At 39.0% G+C, this 18,282-nt stretch overlaps 2 protein-coding genes across 2 annotated transcripts; both read left to right on the top strand.

Moving 5' to 3' along the window:
- Positions 1 to 233: 233 nt before the first annotated feature.
- LOC107784588 (serine/threonine-protein kinase BRI1-like 2) lies at positions 234 to 3,919 on the top strand. The gene has a single exon (XM_016605737.2). The coding sequence runs from the start codon at positions 327 to 329 to the stop codon at positions 3,735 to 3,737; it is 3,411 nt and encodes a 1,136-aa protein (XP_016461223.1). The 5' UTR covers positions 234 to 326; the 3' UTR covers positions 3,738 to 3,919.
- A 3,977-nt stretch (positions 3,920 to 7,896) lies between these two features.
- LOC142170586 (CASP-like protein PIMP1) lies at positions 7,897 to 10,469 on the top strand. Its single transcript, XM_075232484.1, has 3 exons — positions 7,897 to 8,132; positions 8,238 to 8,373; positions 9,492 to 10,469. The coding sequence occupies exons 1-3, from the start codon at positions 7,912 to 7,914 to the stop codon at positions 9,693 to 9,695; spliced, it is 561 nt and encodes a 186-aa protein (XP_075088585.1). The 5' UTR covers positions 7,897 to 7,911; the 3' UTR covers positions 9,696 to 10,469.
- The last annotated feature ends 7,813 nt before the right edge of the window (positions 10,470 to 18,282 follow it).

Here is an 18,282-nt window from a genome sequence, read left to right as displayed (position 1 = left end):
TCCGGCCCTTTCCCGAACCTCACACACATAGTGGAAGCTTAGTGCACGAGTTGCCCTTTATACAAAAATGTATATATATACAAAAAAAAATATACAAATTCTTCGACTATTATTTTGAGAGCGGCTATACGTGTTTTTTTTTATAAAAAAAATGACAACTACTTTTTCAAAAGTTAGCTCTTCTGCTTTACACCATGAGAATTTCTCATCATAGTAAGCACTCTCTTTTCTGCTCCTTTTGACATTCACTCTCCCTCAAAACACAATCATCTTCTACACTCACTAAAGCTTACTCTCTAAGCTCTCTCTTCTTTCTATCTTCTCCAATGATCAACATGGATACCAATTCAAACCATTTTGAATCCCTTCTCTTTGCTATAACATTAATTTTCATGGCTTTTGTCTCAGTTCTTGCAGCCGAAAAAGCCGGTGCTAGTTCCTCCATTAAAACTGATGCTGAGGCTCTTTTGCTATTCAAAAATATGATACAAAAAGACCCTGGTGGAGTTTTATCAAGTTGGCAGCTTAAAAATAATCCATGTTCATGGAATGGTGTTACTTGCAATAGTCTTGGAAGAGTTACAAATCTTGATCTTCAGCAATCTGAACTTGTTGGAGAAGTCTCTTTTTCTCCCTTTTCATCTCTTGATATGTTAACTGTCCTCAACCTGTCTTCGAATTCGTTCTATGTAAATGCCTCGACGTCTTTAAGTCAACTCCCTTATAGTTTGAAGCAACTTGAACTTTCCTTTACTGGACTTGCAGGTTTTGTTCCTGAAAATCTCTTTGCAAAATGTCCAAATCTTGAATATGTTAGTCTTTCTTTTAATAATATCACAGGTTCTTTGCCTCAGAATTTCTTGTTGCATATTGATAAGTTGCAGTATTTAGCAATGGACTATAATAATCTCACAGGTTCAATTTCTGATATCAAGATTGAGACTTGTAATTCCTTGCTGCATCTTGATTTATCAGGAAATCAAATATTTGATTCAATTCCTGGTTCTTTGTCTAATTGCACAACACTTCAAGAATTGGTTTTGGCTGAAAACTCCTTTTCTGGTTCAATTCCAAGTTCATTTGGTGAGCTTAAAAACATACAAAGATTGGATCTTTCCAAGAATCATTTATCTGGTTGGATCCCATCTGAATTTGGAAACTCATGTACTTCACTTGTGGAACTCAAGCTTTCTAATAATAACATCACTGGTTCAATTCCAAATTCCTTCTCCTCATGTTCTTCTCTTCAGAATCTTGATTTATCCAGCAATAATCTAACCGGTCCGTTTCCTGATTCTATCCTTCAGAATTTAGGTTCTTTAGAGACTCTACAAATGAGTAGCAATAAAATCTCAGGACCATTTCCTGCTTCCCTTTCATATTGCAAGAAACTACGCATAGTAGACTTCAGCTCCAATATGATTAATGGGATGATTCCACCTGATTTATGCCCTGGAGCTTCCTCATTGGAAGAGCTAAGAGCACCAGATAATTCACTTTATGGTCCAATTCCATCTCAACTTTCTCAATGTTCACAGCTTAAGACAATTGATTTTAGTTTGAATTATTTGAATGGTTCAATTCCATCAGAATTAGGAAAGCTTGAGAATCTTGAGCAGCTTATCGCTTGGTATAATAGCTTGGATGGGAATATACCGGCAGAGTTGGGGAAGTGCAGTAATCTTAAGAATCTTATTCTTAACAATAACTATTTGAGTGGGAAAATTCCAGCTGAATTGTTTAACTGTGGTAATCTTGAGTGGATTTCCCTCACAAGCAATGGACTAAGTGGTGAGATTCCTAAAGAGTTTGGTTATTTGTCAAGGTTGGCTGTTTTGCAACTAGCAAATAACAGTTTGAGTGGTCAGATTCCAAGTGAATTAGTCAACTGCAGTAGTTTGGTTTGGCTAGATTTAAGCAGCAACAGGTTAACGGGCGAGATCCCACCTCGACTTGGTAGGCAGCAAGGAGCTAAAGCACTGAGTGGAATTCTCTCAGGTAACACGTTGGTGTTTGTCCGAAATGTGGGCAATTCGTGCAGAGGCGTTGGAGGATTGCTAGAGTTCTATGGGATTCATCCTGAAAGGCTTTTACAGGTTCCTTCGCTAAAGAGTTGTGATTTCACTCGGTTGTATTCAGGTCCGGTTCTTAGTGCTTTTACTCGATATCAGACTATCGAGTACCTTGATCTTTCTTACAACGAGCTTCGTGGCAAAATTCCTGATGAATTTGGAGACATGATTGCTTTGCAAGTTCTTGTTATATCACACAACCATTTATCAGGAGAGATTCCTTCATCGCTTGGAGGGCTAAAAAATTTGGGAGTGTTTGATGCATCACATAACAGACTGCAGGGTCATATTCCTGATTCATTTTCACTTCTTTCTTTCTTGGTGCAAATTGACCTTTCCAACAATGAATTGACAGGTGAAATTCCATCAAGGGGTCAGCTCAGTACACTTCCTGCAAGCCAATATGCAAACAATCCAGGACTCTGTGGGGTTCCATTACCCGAATGCCAATATACCGATCCACCTACCACTAATGGAGATGGGGGAAGGACCGGAAAAAGAAGTTCAGCTGCATCTTGGGCTAATAGCATTGTTCTTGGAATTCTCATTTCTATTGCCTCCATTTGTATTTTGATAGTTTGGGCGATTGCTATGCGCGCTAGGAGAAGAGAGGCAGAGGGGGTGAAAATGCTTAGTAGTCTGAGTACTAATTATGCAGCCACAACATGGAAGATTGACAAAGAGAGAGAGCCATTGAGCATCAATGTGGCCACTTTCCAAAGACAGCTTAGGAAGCTCAAATTCTCACAGCTGATCGAGGCGACGAATGGATTCTCAGCTGCAAGTCTAATTGGCTCAGGAGGATTTGGAGAAGTGTTCAAGGCAACATTGAAGGATGGATCAAGTGTAGCAATCAAGAAACTCATCAGGCTAAGTTGCCAAGGCGACCGAGAGTTCATGGCTGAAATGGAGACTCTAGGAAAGATCAAGCACAAAAACCTTGTACCCCTCTTGGGATACTGCAAAGTTGGTGAGGAGAGACTTTTGGTCTATGAGTTCATGGAATATGGAAGTCTTGAAGAAATGCTTCACGGGAAGACAAGAACGCGCGATAGGAGAATCCTAACATGGGAAGAAAGGAAAAAGATAGCAAGAGGAGCAGCCAAAGGACTATGTTTCCTTCATCACAATTGCATCCCACACATCATACACCGCGACATGAAGTCAAGCAACGTGCTTTTGGATAACGAAATGGATGCCAGGGTCTCGGATTTTGGGATGGCACGGCTCATAAGCGCGCTAGACACGCATCTTAGTGTGAGTACACTAGCAGGAACACCAGGATATGTGCCACCTGAGTACTATCAAAGTTTCAGGTGTACAGCAAAGGGGGATGTTTACTCGTTTGGCGTCGTGCTACTTGAACTCTTAACAGGTAAAAGGCCAACAGATAAAGAAGATTTTGGTGACACTAACTTGGTAGGATGGACTAAAATGAAAGTAAGAGAAGGGAAATCAATGGAAGTAATTGATCAAGAATTGTTATCAGTGAGTACTAAAGGGAATGATGAAGCAGAAGTAGTAGAGGTGAAAGAAATGGTTAGGTATTTGGAAATAACAATGCAATGTGTAGATGATTTTCCATCAAAAAGGCCTAATATGTTACAAGTTGTGGCTATGTTGAGAGAGCTTATTGCTGGAAGTAGTTCAAGCAACAGTGGTTAAAGAGCAAACTACAAAACAAAAGGAAAAAAAGAAGAGAAAGAAGGTTTTTTCTCAGGATTAGTAGTGAAGAAAAAACTAAAGAATGTAAGATTCTTTTTTCTTTTCTTTGTGCATGTATTCAGATGCATTTGTACTTAGTGAGCAACTTTTCTTGCTTTTTGCAATATTAATTATTTCATGTATCAGAGTCTTGTGTGGATATTGATCACATTTGATGATGTATTAAGTGACAATAAATTAACTATATGTCTAATCATAAATTAAGTAAAATCAACTATAGAAACAATGGGAAATGAAGTTAAATGTATTTACAATTGTTACTAACACTCAATATTAACTCAAAGAAAAGTGAGCATTTATCTAAATTCGGATGAAGAAGTATCTAAATTTGGTAAATGGTTTAAAATTACCCTTTGTTCACCTGTTAGTCACAAAAAATAAAAATCCACCATTATTTCCATTGCTAAAAATATTCCTCGAGCAACTGATGTGGGGCCCACTTTTAAAGTGTTAGCAGCATTTTATTAGACCATGTCGCTCCTAGTTTCGCTTATCAATATAGGTATATTATACTCATATGTTTTAAAAGGCGGGGCGTGAGGCGAGGTGTTTAACTCTGACGAGGCGAGGTGTAAGTCCTAAGACACAGGGCGTAAGTCCCACGGATCTTTAAATTTTATTAATTTCAAGAATTTTAATATAGTATAAAATAAAAAATATTAATAAAAATTACATTAAAATACAAAAATTATAATAAAAAATCTATATAAAATATTTATCAATTATAATTTAACTATGAATAATATGAAAAGTATGACATATATCATAATATGCAAATTAGTTGCAATGTCGTTGCAACTCAAACAACAAAAGTAATATATTCGATGCGAAATCTTATATGTATCTCTTTAGGAGTATTGAATCTTGAAAGAATTTTAATATTATAATTTGATATTTTTGTAAATACTCCTTTTTATTAATATGCTTTCTATTTCAAAGAGAATTTATATAAAATCATAATTCACGATTTAAATATGATTCTCAATAAAGTGACACATAATTCACCATACCATACCATGATAACTAATTATTTGTAAATAGTTACTAGCTAATACTGGATTATTAAATTAGTAAGTATTGTATCTCATAAACGTGAAAAAAATAATATTTGGGAAAATAATTATTTAAAAAAATTATGGACTATTATATAATAAAGACATAACAAAAGTTAATAAATAAATAATTTTAAATGAAAGATTTATTTAAAATTTATTATCATAGCAGTCTTAGTGGATAACGTGGAATAATTTTTATTTTAATTATGACATAAAATACTCTTAATTTACTGATTAAGAAAAAAGTAATTTTGAATAGTCAATAATTTATTAAGAAAATTTGAGGATTTACAAGGTTCGTTACACACAATTACATAAAGTTCTATTAGGCAAGCCCAATACGCTGGGCGTTGGGCGTGTCAGGGACGTAAGCCCCGACGGCCGAGGCGTAAGTCTCACGGAACTAAGCCCCACACATAAGTCCAGGGGCGTTTTACGAGTGCTCCGCCCCGGGGCGAGCCCCGAGCGAGTCCCAATTCTGCCTTTTAAAACAGAGTACTCATATTGCTAAAAAGAGGAAGCTGCAAATTTAAAAGCAGATGGGAAAGAAGAGCATATTAACGGTGTGCTTGGTACAAAGGAAATTGTTTTTCATGGAAAATGAATGGTTTCATCACTTATTTTCCCTTGTTTGGTTGGTGAGTGCAAAACTTTTTCCGACAAATATAGTGTTTGATTAGAGGGTAGAAAATATATTTTAGAAAAATAATTTTTTATGCTACTCTTTTCACCCCGTTCCCCAAAGTCCCCATGTATCCTATGCTCTCTCCCTCCCCCTCTCCTCCCCCTCCCCCCAAATAGCCAATATTTTTAGGACTTTATTTTCTTCAAAATTTTAATTATTCTTCTAAAAATTCACACAAACCCAAAAGAACTAATGTGTTGCTTTACTTTTTTATGCAAAAATAACGTTGAAATTTGTGCTCCATAACTAAAAAGAAATACTCATTTTTTGGTTGAAAAAGAAAGTATTCTGTCAACAATTTGTGCTCCATCATGAAAAGAAAATACTCATTTTGTTGAAATGATTTTTTTTTTACATCATGAAAAGAAAATAATTTTTGTTGAAATGGAAAAAATACTTTTTCTACATGAAAAGGGTATTTTTTTTGTTAAAATGAAAAAAATACTTTTTTATATTATGAAAAAGAATACTTATTTGTTGAAATGAAAAAAAAATCTATCTATAACATGAAAAGAAAGTACTATTAACAATATTTTTATTTAGGGTGAAGGCAGAGTGAAAGGGGTAGGGTGGGTAGGTGAGGTGGGGCGGGGCGGGAGGTTGGGGGTTTGATATCTAAAAAGTACTATAAATCACAAACATTAAACCCAAACACGATTTGTACATAAACATATGACTCTGAGTTTTTGGACCTGTTGCAACAGGATTGCCTAGGAGTTCTGGGCTTAGATATCAAAAAGGATATCAAGACTCTGGTACTCTGGTGGATAAAATTAAAGCCTAAATAATCACTCCATCAGTCCCTTTTGTCACATTTCATATGAGAATTATATATACTTAATACAGCTGGCAGCGGCGTATGCAGCATTACGATTACAGGTACAATTGAATCTATAATTTTTGAGTCGGCATATAAATTTGTATAAAATTTATTAAAATTGTAAGAAATAGTATATATGAACACATAACTTTAAAAATATAATAGTTTCAATGCTAAAAACCTAAAATCCCGAGCCCTTAGAATTTAAATCCTAGATCCGCCATATGGAAATTTAAAAATCTCAAATCTTGCTAGTTTAACAAGTTTAATTCTTACAAAGTTGTTATCTAGCTGATGGAAAGCTTAAAACAGTGATATGTGCAGCTAAGAACAGTATAATTGAATATCCATTGCCATGGCTTTCCATTGATATCAATTATCTCTGTATGGTAGGAAATATTTATTAAAAAAATAAACCATTTAAATGGCTGCCAGAGAAAATATTTAACTTCATATCATCGCTCCAAATCTACAACCAGTACTTGCATCTTATTGTTCGATATCTAATACTAAAAAATAAATAAAATTATCATCTGATTTTTTAACATTACTGTCGATCTTTATAAATAGTTCAGCTCTCCAACCAATTTACTGATTAACATTTTTAAGGAACATATTGCCTAAAAGGTAGGTCATTTACCAGAAAAAAAATGTTTTTCCCTTACCAAACAAGCATCGATTTTCTTACGAAAATGAAACATTTGTCATCATCTATCCTAAGCCGGCCTAATCGAAAAAAGTGGACTTTATTATATGTGAGAAAAGGTTTAACTTGCCTTATGAATTGCCGACCGGCTTTTCAATTTTCTCCTTGTTCTTTTTCTGAATTTTCATATTTTGCTTTTGTCCATAATGGCATAATTAGTTGAAAAGCAAGTACGAGATATGCAGAACACTGCTCTAGGAAGTAACTAAATAGGGGAATAGTTACGAACCTCGTATTCTTCACTTCACATTCGATCTATATTATTTGTCTTTTAAGATTCCTGCAGCATGCATACCTTTTGAGAAAAATATTTAATAACATAATACTGAGTATTTCTAAATACGAAAGACAATACTAATTTAATTGCAAATTGAAATCTCAAAATATAGGTTGCGAACATGGTATTCTGTACATGATATCAATATTCAATTGTGCTATGGAGACATGGTCAAAGCAGGCTCAATCAATATTATATGTCTTTTAAGATTCCTGCAAATCTCTTGAGAAAAATATTTAATTAATTATAATCTTAAATATGAGTTTATTTTTACCTTTGTCTCCCCTTAAACTCTCACTTAATTAGTAATCCATTAATTAATTGGAATAATAAGGGATTTGAGCTTCTTCTTTATCTAAAATGCCAAATATTTCAAAAACAAATTAAGTTTGTCAAGTACTACGTATACAAAAATACTCAACAACGTAGTACTTGAAAATTATGTGCTGTATATTATCCAAGAATCCAACAACATAGGGACTAAAAACAAAACAAACAAAGTTAACATATAGAACACTCAACATAGGAAGCTAATTCTTTTAGGGAGTTTAAAAGGACCATCAGACTAAGGATGGGCTATGATAGAAAGACTTTGAGGTTGGGAAAAAAAATGTCTAATTATAACTTTGATGAAAAGCTTTCCTCTTCATCAAATAAACTACCATTAATTACATTAGGTGCGAGGGTGATAACCTTAGTTTATCTTCTGGTATCATGGGCTGTGTTGCAGACTAGTGCAGTTACTTTAAAAGATGGAGACAAACTTAACTATGATCATTATCGTTCATACAGGTAAAAATTTTCATTACCCACTCATTGTAATCGGATAAAATTAACTTAACCGCACTCAATGTTTACATCAAAATATATTTCTAAGATCCTCTTTCTCTTTTGCAGCTATACGTTATTTGTTGTGATAGCAGGAGTTGCTTACAGTGTATTGCTCATTCCTTTTGCAATATATTTCCTCATAACAAAGAAGCGTTTGATAAGTCACAAGCTCTTTCGCCTGATTGAATTCTACTGTGACAAGGTTAACTAAAATTTCCACTCTTTGCCTTTATTGAATTTAAAGTTATATACCCGCCAGTGTAAGAAATTACGCTATCAGATCATTTTTACTTGATATAGCGAGTAACTTGTTTTAGTTTCTTTATTTTCAAGATTAAAAATCACAAATTTTAAACAAGTTTACCAATAATATAAGGGAATCTTACGTATTGAAGAAAGACATTATTTACCAACAACGAGCCATTTTAGTCATGCTACCAAAAATAGTCAAAAAAGTTACCAATGATATATAATATTCAAAAACATAGGCAAGAAAAAGGAAGATTTTTTTAATGGGTATTATTGTGACTTATTGAAAACATATAGTTGAGGCAATATACAAAATTTGACGAAGTTTGAAGGTGCGTTAGACTAGTTTGGAGTCAAAATTCATTACGAATGATATAAAGTACTAAACAAAAGACAAAAAAAGGATTTTTTTTTCGGCGGGTATGGTTGAAATTCGTTGATAACATATAGATGAGGCAATATATAAAATTTGAACATGATTGGAGGTGATTTGAACTAGTTTGGTATCATAATTCGTACTTAAAATCGAGTTCAAAAAATTCTTCTGCAACACATGTATTACGTATGTATCTCACACAAAGGTATACATGGATATACACGTGATACATATTTAATACAAATATGATACATATGTGATACACATATTATTTTTTTTATGTTCATCTACTACTTTGAATTTTCAATTCAAATCATCTCAAAACTCCACCAAATTAATCATCCCAAAACTGAGATTCAAACTCCTCAAGATATACCTAATATATTCTAAAAAGTAATAACACCCACTCAAAGAAAGCAAGAATTTGACCTTTTTTGGCTACAAATAACTAGTTAGTCAATATTAGTAGTATTTTATGAATTGACCAATTTTATGATAAGTTACTTATAAACAGACATAACTGTAGTTTCCTAGATATTGTAACTGCGATTAATATAACTTAAGCCCTTATTTAAACATACAACTATTCAATGAGAACAATCAACTGCACCTCAATAGTTTAGTTGGGGCTCATAATACGAATCTTCAGTCTGAAACTAGTTGTATCAAATATTAATTTCGTGAAATTCATGCAGATTATACTTTGCCTACTAGCAACTGGAGCTGCTGCAATGTTAGGTGCAACCATGGATTTACTGAGAATTCGTTATGAAAATGACAACTCCAAAAAACATGACTTCTTGAACCTGATGTTCATTCCAGCAGCATTCCTTTTGGCTGGATTTGTGGGCTCTGGAATATCTTCTGTCTTATCATCCTTTAGTCTCCATAAAGTGTGAATAATTAAGATTGAAACAAATAGTGCTTCCCCTATTTGTTCTTACAATTGTATTTTTCCTAAAATCAGAATATATAGTGTAACCAAAGTTACATGATTGTTGTTTTATATTGTATCCAAATTCAAATGTCTATTTGTTTAAATTAATGTTCAATGCATATTGATAATAGGTGAATTTAACTATATTCAGGCCCTAAATAACCGCCTTCTTGCATAGTTTGAATAATAAAAGTGATAACAAAATGCTCTTATTAGTGCTTTTCATGATTTGCAGGTTATATATGACTAGAGAAGGCTAGGGAGCACTTTTGGAGTCAAAAAGAATGAAGAAAGAGAGGCCAACCGTGAAATGTCCCAAGTGAACCACGCAAAAGCAGGTTGAAGAATCAGAAAAATGACTCTGCCGCGGTTCCACCGCGACCGCGGCAGAACCGTGGTGACGGATGCTCGCGGACAGAAGGAGATTCAGAGGAGCTGTTTGGCCGTGGTTCCACCGCGATCGCGGCAGGAGGCGGAAATTTCAGGGACTAAAGTGCAAAACACGGGATTTTTAGCCCAAAACCCTATTTTAAACACTAGACTTCGCCCAAGAGGGGGAGGTATTGATTTTTAGAGTTTCTTAGCAAGAAAAACCATTGTGAGAGATCACCCAAAACATCTTTCTTCTTTTCTTTGATTTTTATTGCTAGTTTTTATGAGAAATATTGTTTTAGTTTGTTTACCTATTGTTATGAGTAGCTAAATCTTTTGTCTAAGGTTTTGATGGAACCTATTAGGGGATGAACTTCTTGTTTATGTGAATACAAATTGCTACTTTCAGTCTTTATTTATTCAACTATGCTCTTGTTGTAGTTAATTGACAGGATCCTCAATTAGCTGTGCCTATTTAGTGTGCATAACTCGGGAGAGAGTGCATATGTAGGTTATTGTTGAATAACACCACTCCTAAAGTATAAGAGGAATCTATAACTGCGGGTTTAAAGGCGGGATTAGGGATAACGAAGCCTTGGGTGCAATCTTAAGTGAACTGTATTAATTAAAGCTAGCTAATGTATCTCGGGAGAGTGCAATAATATATTACTGTGAGTACTCGGGAGAGATTTACGGTAAGAAAAGTGTTCATGATTGATAGAGGTGTGTTGGGAAACTTGTATGAAGCATAAACAGAAGGGATTCCATCAATAGGGGAAATCTTTACCTTAGCTTTTTCTCGTCATTGTTTACAACCTTAGCATTTTAGTTTACAGCTTGTTATTTACTTGCAATCTTAGTTAGTAAAGAAACCTTCAACTGTGATTCAAAAGTTTGGGAAATTGGTTCTTAAGAGTTTAGTGGGTCTAAAGATTGTGATTGATAGGTTAACTCTCTGTGGATTCGACCCTGGGCGTAATACTCGGGTTATATTTGCAACGTCCGCAGAGTCCTTTTTAGAGGGCATAGTTGGGCGTGATCAAATTTTGGCGCCGTTGCCGGGGAGTTAACGGAATTATCAATTACCATTGATAGAAATACAAAAATTCTTAGTGTAAGCAGTTTCTCCACACCCAATTGTTGATTGAAACTTTTGACGGTTGTTGACTTGGTTGCACAGGTGTATACCTAGAAACTCTACCAGGACTGGAGAACTACTTGAAGGACTCTCAGACATTGAGAAAATATTCAGGGCATTGAACCGTGCCAACAGAAGACTTCAACCACCTCAACAAATAGACAAATTTGAAGCTGACATGGGAGACGTAATCGACCCCAACGGAAATGGCAGGCATGAGCAAGTCAACTTGAATGTCAGAGAAGCGGCACCTCTGGTGCCCGAGGGTGCACTGTATGACTGGGAACAACCCACAGCTGACAATCTGGCCACTGCCATTGTTGTGCCCACGATACAAGTTGAATCGTTCCAGATCACGAACAACATGCTGCACTTGCTGCAAAACAAGGGACTCTTCTCTGGGACACAACTTGAAGATCCTCAGCAACACCTGAAGAACTTCCTGTCAATCTGCAAGACCCAGAGGCAGCCCAATGTCACTCCAGAGGCTATTAGGCTATTATTGTTCCCATTCTCGGTGACAGGAGCTGCACAGGTTTGGCTAAACCCACTCCCCATAAATTCTATAGCAACGTGGGATGAGTTAGTCAAGCAGTTTCATAACAAGTTTCATCCACCCAACAAAACTGCCCAACAAATTGATGAGATCGTGAGCTTCAAGCAGAAACCGATGGAGACACTGCATGAAACATGGGGCAGGTTCAAAGGAATGTTGGTTATGTGTCCACATCATGGTATTCCAGAACAGATGTTGGGATAACGATTTTATATGGGACTGTCAGATGGGTTGAAGAATATTGTGGATGCCTCAGCTGGTGGGGCATTCCTAAGCAAAACATGGAGTGAAAGTCAGAGTTTACTAGATAAAATGGCACAGAATTCGGGATGGACATCCAGGAATGCACCCATCACTCCAGTGGTGCTCTCAGTGCCTCTTGATCCTTCAAACACTATGGCTGAAAATATGGCGACTCTCCTGACACAAATGAGCATCCTCACCAAAAAGGTGGAGGAATCAGGGCAGAAGCAGCAGGTACACATAGTAGATACTACCAATGGGGGCCTGTGCACATCTTGCATTAGTCATCCAAATGGTAATCCTTGGAATACAGAGCTTGATCATCATCATCAGCACCCTGAAGATATGAACTATGTTGCTAACTATGGGGGTCAGAGACAGGGAAATCAGAACTGGGGTCAGCAGACTCAGCAGCAGTACAGACCACCTCAACCACAATATAATGCCGGAAACATGGGAGGTATGAGACCCCCCAACAACATGGCACCGTATCCTAGACCACAGGGGTACAACAATCAACAGCAGGGGTACCACCCTCCTTAGCAGCAACATGGTGGAAGACAGGACGATGGGTTTGCTAGACTGGAAGCAATGATGCAGCAGGTTATTGGGTCCACTACGAAGATAAACGAGAGAGTAGATGCACATGATGCAACTATAAAAAATATTGAAGTGCAAGTGGGCCAAATTTCAATGTCTCTGAACAATCGTCCTCAAGGGACGCTACCTGCAGATACCCAAATCAATCCTAAAGATCAGGGCCCGAAGCAGCTGATGGCGGTGAGTCTCCGTAACGGCAGGGATCTCGACGAAGAGCAAGAGAGAGCTCGTCACAATATACAGGCTGAGACACTCATTCAGGTACCCATTGAGCTAGATGAATCCATAAGGCTGACAGATGTGGCAATCCAGACTGCTCAGGAAGAAAAGAATACTCAGCAGGAGACCGAGAAAGTTGCTGAAGCAGTTGAAGAGCCGGTAAGAGATAGTAGCTAAGAAATAAAAGTCCCAAGAGATTGGGAAGAAAAGACCTCCTGCTCCATTTCCACAGAGGTTGGCCAAGCATCAAAAGGAGGAGCAGTACAAAAAGTTCTTTGAGATGCTCAAGCAAATTCAGGTTAATATTCCATTGATTGAAGCTTTAAAGGAGATGCCTGGATACGCAAAAATGATGAAAGATTTAATGTCCCGAAAATTTGACTTCCAAGACTTGGCCATAGTGACCCTTACTCAGACGTGCAGTGCAGTTGTAACTAGACCTGTTGCTGAAAAGCTCTCTGATCTAGGGAGTTTTACTATTCCATGCACTATTGGAAACTTCGCTTTTGCGAAAGCACTTTGCGATTTAGGGGCCATCATTAATCTTATGCCCCTGGTAATTTACAAGAAGTTGGGCATAGGGAGAGCTAGACCCACCTCTATGTTGCTACAGCTGGCTGACAGGATTGTGAAGCATCCATTTGGGATCCTGGATGATGTACTTATTCAGGTGGGGAAATTCGTGTTCCCTGCAGATTTTGTAATATTGGATTGCAAGGTGGATGAAGAAATTCCTATCATCTTAGGAAGACCTTTCTTGGCCACAGGGAGAGCTCTTATTGATTGTGAGATCGGGGAGCTTAAGATGAGGCTCAATGACGAAGAGATTATATTCAATGTGCAGAAATCTATGCGGCGCCCAAGTGAGTTTGCAAATTGATCTCTTATTGATGCCGTGGATGTAATCGTACAGTCTGATGATGAAGTGTTGATGATTGAGGATCCCCTCGCTGCATGTTTGACGAATTTGGAGGAAGTGAACGGTGAGGACTTGGCAGAATGGGTGTTGGCATTGGAAGGTAGAGGTTTCTGGGAAAGAAATCTAGAGTTTGCGCCTCTACACTTAGAAAAGAGGGAAACTCCTCCAGCTAAGCCATCCATTGAAGAACCACCAAAGCTGGAACTAAAGCCATTGCCAGGCCACCTCAGGTATGAATTTCTGGGACCTGACTCCACTCTACATGTTATTATCTCATCTGGTTTGTTAGATGTGCAGGTCCAACAGCTTTTACAGGTATTGAAGGAGTGCAAAACTGCCATTGGGTGGACCATGGAAGACATCAAGGGGATCAGCCCCGCTTACTGCATGCATAAGATTCTGCTGGAAGAGGGGCACAAACCTTCCAAGGAACATCAGAGGAGGCTGAACCCAAATATGAAGGAAGTGGTGAAGAAGGAAGTGATAAAGTGGTTAGATGCAGGAATTATTTTCCCAATCTCTGACAGCAGCTGGGTTAGCCCAGTTTAATGTGTGCCTAAGAAGGGTGGCATGACGGTTGTGAAGAATGACAACAATGAACTAATCTCAACGAGAACCATCACTGGATGGAGAATTTTTATGGATTATCGAAAGTTGAATCTAGCCACCAGGAAAGACCACTTTCCACTTCCCTTCATCGATCAGATGCTGGATAGATTGGCAGAGAGGTCACACTTTTGTTTTCTAGATGGGTACTCAGGGTACAATCAGATTTCCATTGCACCTGAGGACCGAGAGAAGACCTCCTTCACATGCCCTTATGGCATTTATGCCTTTAGGAGGATGCCCTTTGGCCTATGCAATGCACCCGCCACATTCCAACGGTGCATGATAGCCATATTTACTGACATGGTTGAGGATATAATGGAGGTGTTCATGGATGACTTCTCAGTGGTGGGAAGTTCATTTGATGAGTGCCTGGTGAATCTGACGCGTGTACTGAAATAGTGCATCGAGACTAATCTGGTGCTGAACTGGGAGAAGTGCCATTTCATGGTACAAGAAGGCATAGTCTTGGGGAACAGGGTGTCAAGTAAGGGAATAGAAGTAGATCGAGCAAAGGTTGATGTAATAGCAAAGCTGCCTCCACCAACTTCGGTCAAAGCAATTAGAAGTTTTCTTGGACATGCCGGTTTTTACCGGCGGTTCATAAAAGACTTCTCCAAAATCACCAAACCTCTCTGTAAGTTATTAGAGAAAGATCACCCGTTTGTATTTTCTAATGATTGCAGGATCGCGTTTGAGGAGTTGAAGCAGAGGCTGGTCACAACACCCATCATTGTTGCCCCCAACTGGGAGCAACCATTCGAACTAATGTGTGACGTAGTGACTACGCAGTGGGGGCAGTGCTGGGCCAACGAAAGGACAAATTGATGCACCCTATCTACTATGCCAGTAGAACACTGAGTGGAGCCCAGTTGAACTATACGGTGACTGAAAAGGAGATGCTAGCTGTGGTGTTCGCATTCGACAAGTTCTGATCCTACTTGATAGGATCAAAGGTAATCGTCTACACTGACCATGCCGCTCTCAGATACTTAATAGAAAAGAAAGACTCTAAGCCACGCCTGATTCATTGGGTGTTGCTGCTGCAAGAGTTCGATCTTGAAATACGTGACCGCAAGGGCACTGAGAATCAAGTCGCTGATCACTTATCACGACTTGAGGGAGCTGAAACTGCAATTGAAGTTGAGGAAATTCTGGAAACTTTTCCAGACGAGGAACTGCTCGCCATAATTCATCAGGAAGCGCCATGGTATACGGACTTGGCCAATTACCTGGCCAGTGGTATAGTTCCTCACGACCTTTCATTGGTCCAGAGGAAGCGATTTTTTCGGGAAAGCCACTTGTACTATTGGGACGAGCCCTATCTCTTTAGAATATGCCTGGATAACATGATCCGAAGATGCGTCTCCGAGATAGAACAATCTTCTATTTTGCAGGCTTGTCATGCATCAGCTTATGGTGGACACTTTGGAGGGATCAGGACAGCAACAAAGGTGCTAGAAGCCGAATTTTTCTGGCCGACTGTGTTTAAAGATGCTCACTCATGGGTTAAGGGTTGTAATGAATGTCAACGCATCGGGAACATTTCCCGGCGCCACGAGATGCCCATGAACCCAATTCAGGAGATAGAAGTGTTCGACATCTGGGGGATTGATTTCATGGGTCCCTTCGTCAGCTCCTATGGCAATAAGTACATCCTTGTTGCTGTAGACTATGTGTCCAAGTGGGTGGAAGCTGTAGCGTTGCCCACCAATGATGCGAAAGTGGTGGTGGGGTTTCTAAAGAAGAACATATTCACCCGCTTTGGGACACCACGTGCGATTATCAGCGACGGAGGCACTCACTTCTGCAATAGAGCCTTCGAGAAGTTGCTTATAAAATACGATGTGCGCCACAAGGTGGCTACTCCATACCACCCGCAGACTAGTGGACAGGTTGAGGTATCCCACAGGGAAATCAAGAGTGTGTTAACGAAAACTGTGAATGCCATAAGAACTGATTGGGCAAGGAAGCTAGATGATGCCCTCTGGGCCTACAGAACAGCTTTCAAGACACCAATTGTTATGTCACCATACAAGTTAGTATTTGGGAAGGCCTGTCACTTACCTGTAGAACTCGAGCATAAAGCATGGTGGGCACTCAAACAACTAAACTTAGACATGGAAGCTGCGGGCACGTCAAGAGTCACAGAATTGCATGAGCTCAAGGAGTTCAGGTATCTTGCTTTTGAGAGCACAAGGATGTACAAAGAGAGAATGAAGAGGCTACACGATCAGAACATTGTTGAGCGAAATTTCAAACCTGGGGACATGGTACTGCTATACAACTCAAGACTGAGGTTGTTCCCGGGCAAGCTGAAGTCACGATGGTCTGGACTATTTCGAGTAGTTGAAGTTTTCCAGTCAGGAGCGGTTGACGTCACCACTGAGGATGACTCTCGTACATTTAGAGTCAATGGTCAGAGATTGAAGTTGTATGTGGGTATGAGCGAGCCCAAGGAAGGGTCTCAACTGCAGTTGACTGAACCGCGGAGGTCGAGTGAGCTTTAACTGCACTCATCTGGGTCGTGCCGCGACGTTAAATCAGGCACTGCATGGGAGGCAACCCATGAAATTGTTGTAAGTGTAACTCTCCCTAAAAAATAATATTAATAATAATAACGTCAGAATCAGAGATGCGGTCAGACCGCGGTTCCACCGCGATCGCGGTCAAACCGCGGTACTGACCCTTCTCTGAACCTAGGCCGTCGCGGTTACACCGCGATCGCGGTACAACCGCGGTAAGGGAGACCCTCTGAACTTGGTCTACCGCGGTCCTACCGCGACCGCGGCAGAATCGCGGCAGACGCAGACGGGGTCCAGGTAAGTTTTTTCGTTTTAAATTTTTCTCTTTTCACCTTTTACCCAAAATACCCCCCACCTACCACTAAACCCCCCCCCCCCCCCCAATTCGCCCAGCTTCAGAAAAACACCCCCCAATCCCTTCTATCTAATTTCTCTCCCACTTCTCTCTATCTTCTCTCTTCTCTTCTCATCTTCACATCACTCCATTACCATCCTCCCCTACTATCCACCTTCTTCATCCACTTTCCCTCAACCAAACAAGTAAGTTGCTCTTTCTCTCTCTCTATTCCATCTTCTAACTTAGTATACTTTAGCATGATTGTATTTAGTTTAACCCTAGGTAGGGTTAGTATAACTTTTGTCAATTTTTGCTTTCTTTCATGGTTTTTTTTGTGGTTTGGTACTGTTGTGAAATTGTTTGGTGTCATAGTGTGTGGGCCTTCATGGTGTTTATGATGTTTTAGCCTAGAAATCATTTTTTTGGGGTGTAGTTGTATTATGCACCATGTGGGTTGAAATATTGGAGTTTTTGTGATATTATGGGGCGGGTTATACCCACTCCTAATTAGGGGTGTTATACTTGGTGATTGGGGGTGTTGTCATTGTTTGATAATCTATGCAGGAGTAGTGTGGGGTGGTGTAGGCCGAATGTTGTACGTAGTTCTGTTGTGAGGCCTCTGTGGAGATTGTCACCTTCCCTACCTTGCTTGTGTAGCTAGTCTGCCAAGATAAACTCAATGGGGATGGTGTTTTGGTACCATCGGGTGGCGAAGTCTGAGTACCCATCTGATGGACGCTAATTAGGATGAATTTGATAGTTATGAATTTTCCTGACTCATTGCAGGTATTATGGCCCGTAAAAAGCAGAAGAAAGGGGCGGGCACATCCCAACAGCCGACATATGACGAGTCCAGGTTTGAATCGGAACGAGCGGAGGATGATTTTAATGCCAAGGCTGGTAAGAACTTCATTCAGGAGTGCAATTGACCGGGCAGATCTCTGCATGGAACAGGAGGAAATGTATGAAGAAATTCGATGGCGAGAAATGGAATTTCTCTTTGATGATCCCGGCCCAGCAAACCGGATGATGGT

Source organism: Nicotiana tabacum, chromosome 16 (genome assembly GCF_000715075.1).
Source record: "Nicotiana tabacum cultivar K326 chromosome 16, ASM71507v2, whole genome shotgun sequence".
In the NCBI taxonomy this organism is placed as follows: Eukaryota; Viridiplantae; Streptophyta; class Magnoliopsida; order Solanales; family Solanaceae; genus Nicotiana; species Nicotiana tabacum.
This window is presented reverse-complemented; position numbering and strand designations above follow the sequence as displayed.

Bases quoted from the DNA above. Each gene is read 5' to 3' on its own strand.
- LOC107784588 (XM_016605737.2), top strand. From the start codon at position 327: ATGATCAACATGGATACCAATTCAAACCATTTTGAATCCCTTCTCTTT.
- LOC142170586 (XM_075232484.1), top strand. From the start codon at position 7,912: ATGGGCTATGATAGAAAGACTTTGAGGTTGGGAAAAAAAATGTCTAAT. The intron at 8,133-8,237 runs GTAAAAATTTTC...TCTCTTTTGCAG, and splicing joins GATCATTATCGTTCATACAG to CTATACGTTATTTGTTGTGA. The intron at 8,374-9,491 runs GTTAACTAAAAT...AAATTCATGCAG, and splicing joins TTGAATTCTACTGTGACAAG to ATTATACTTTGCCTACTAGC.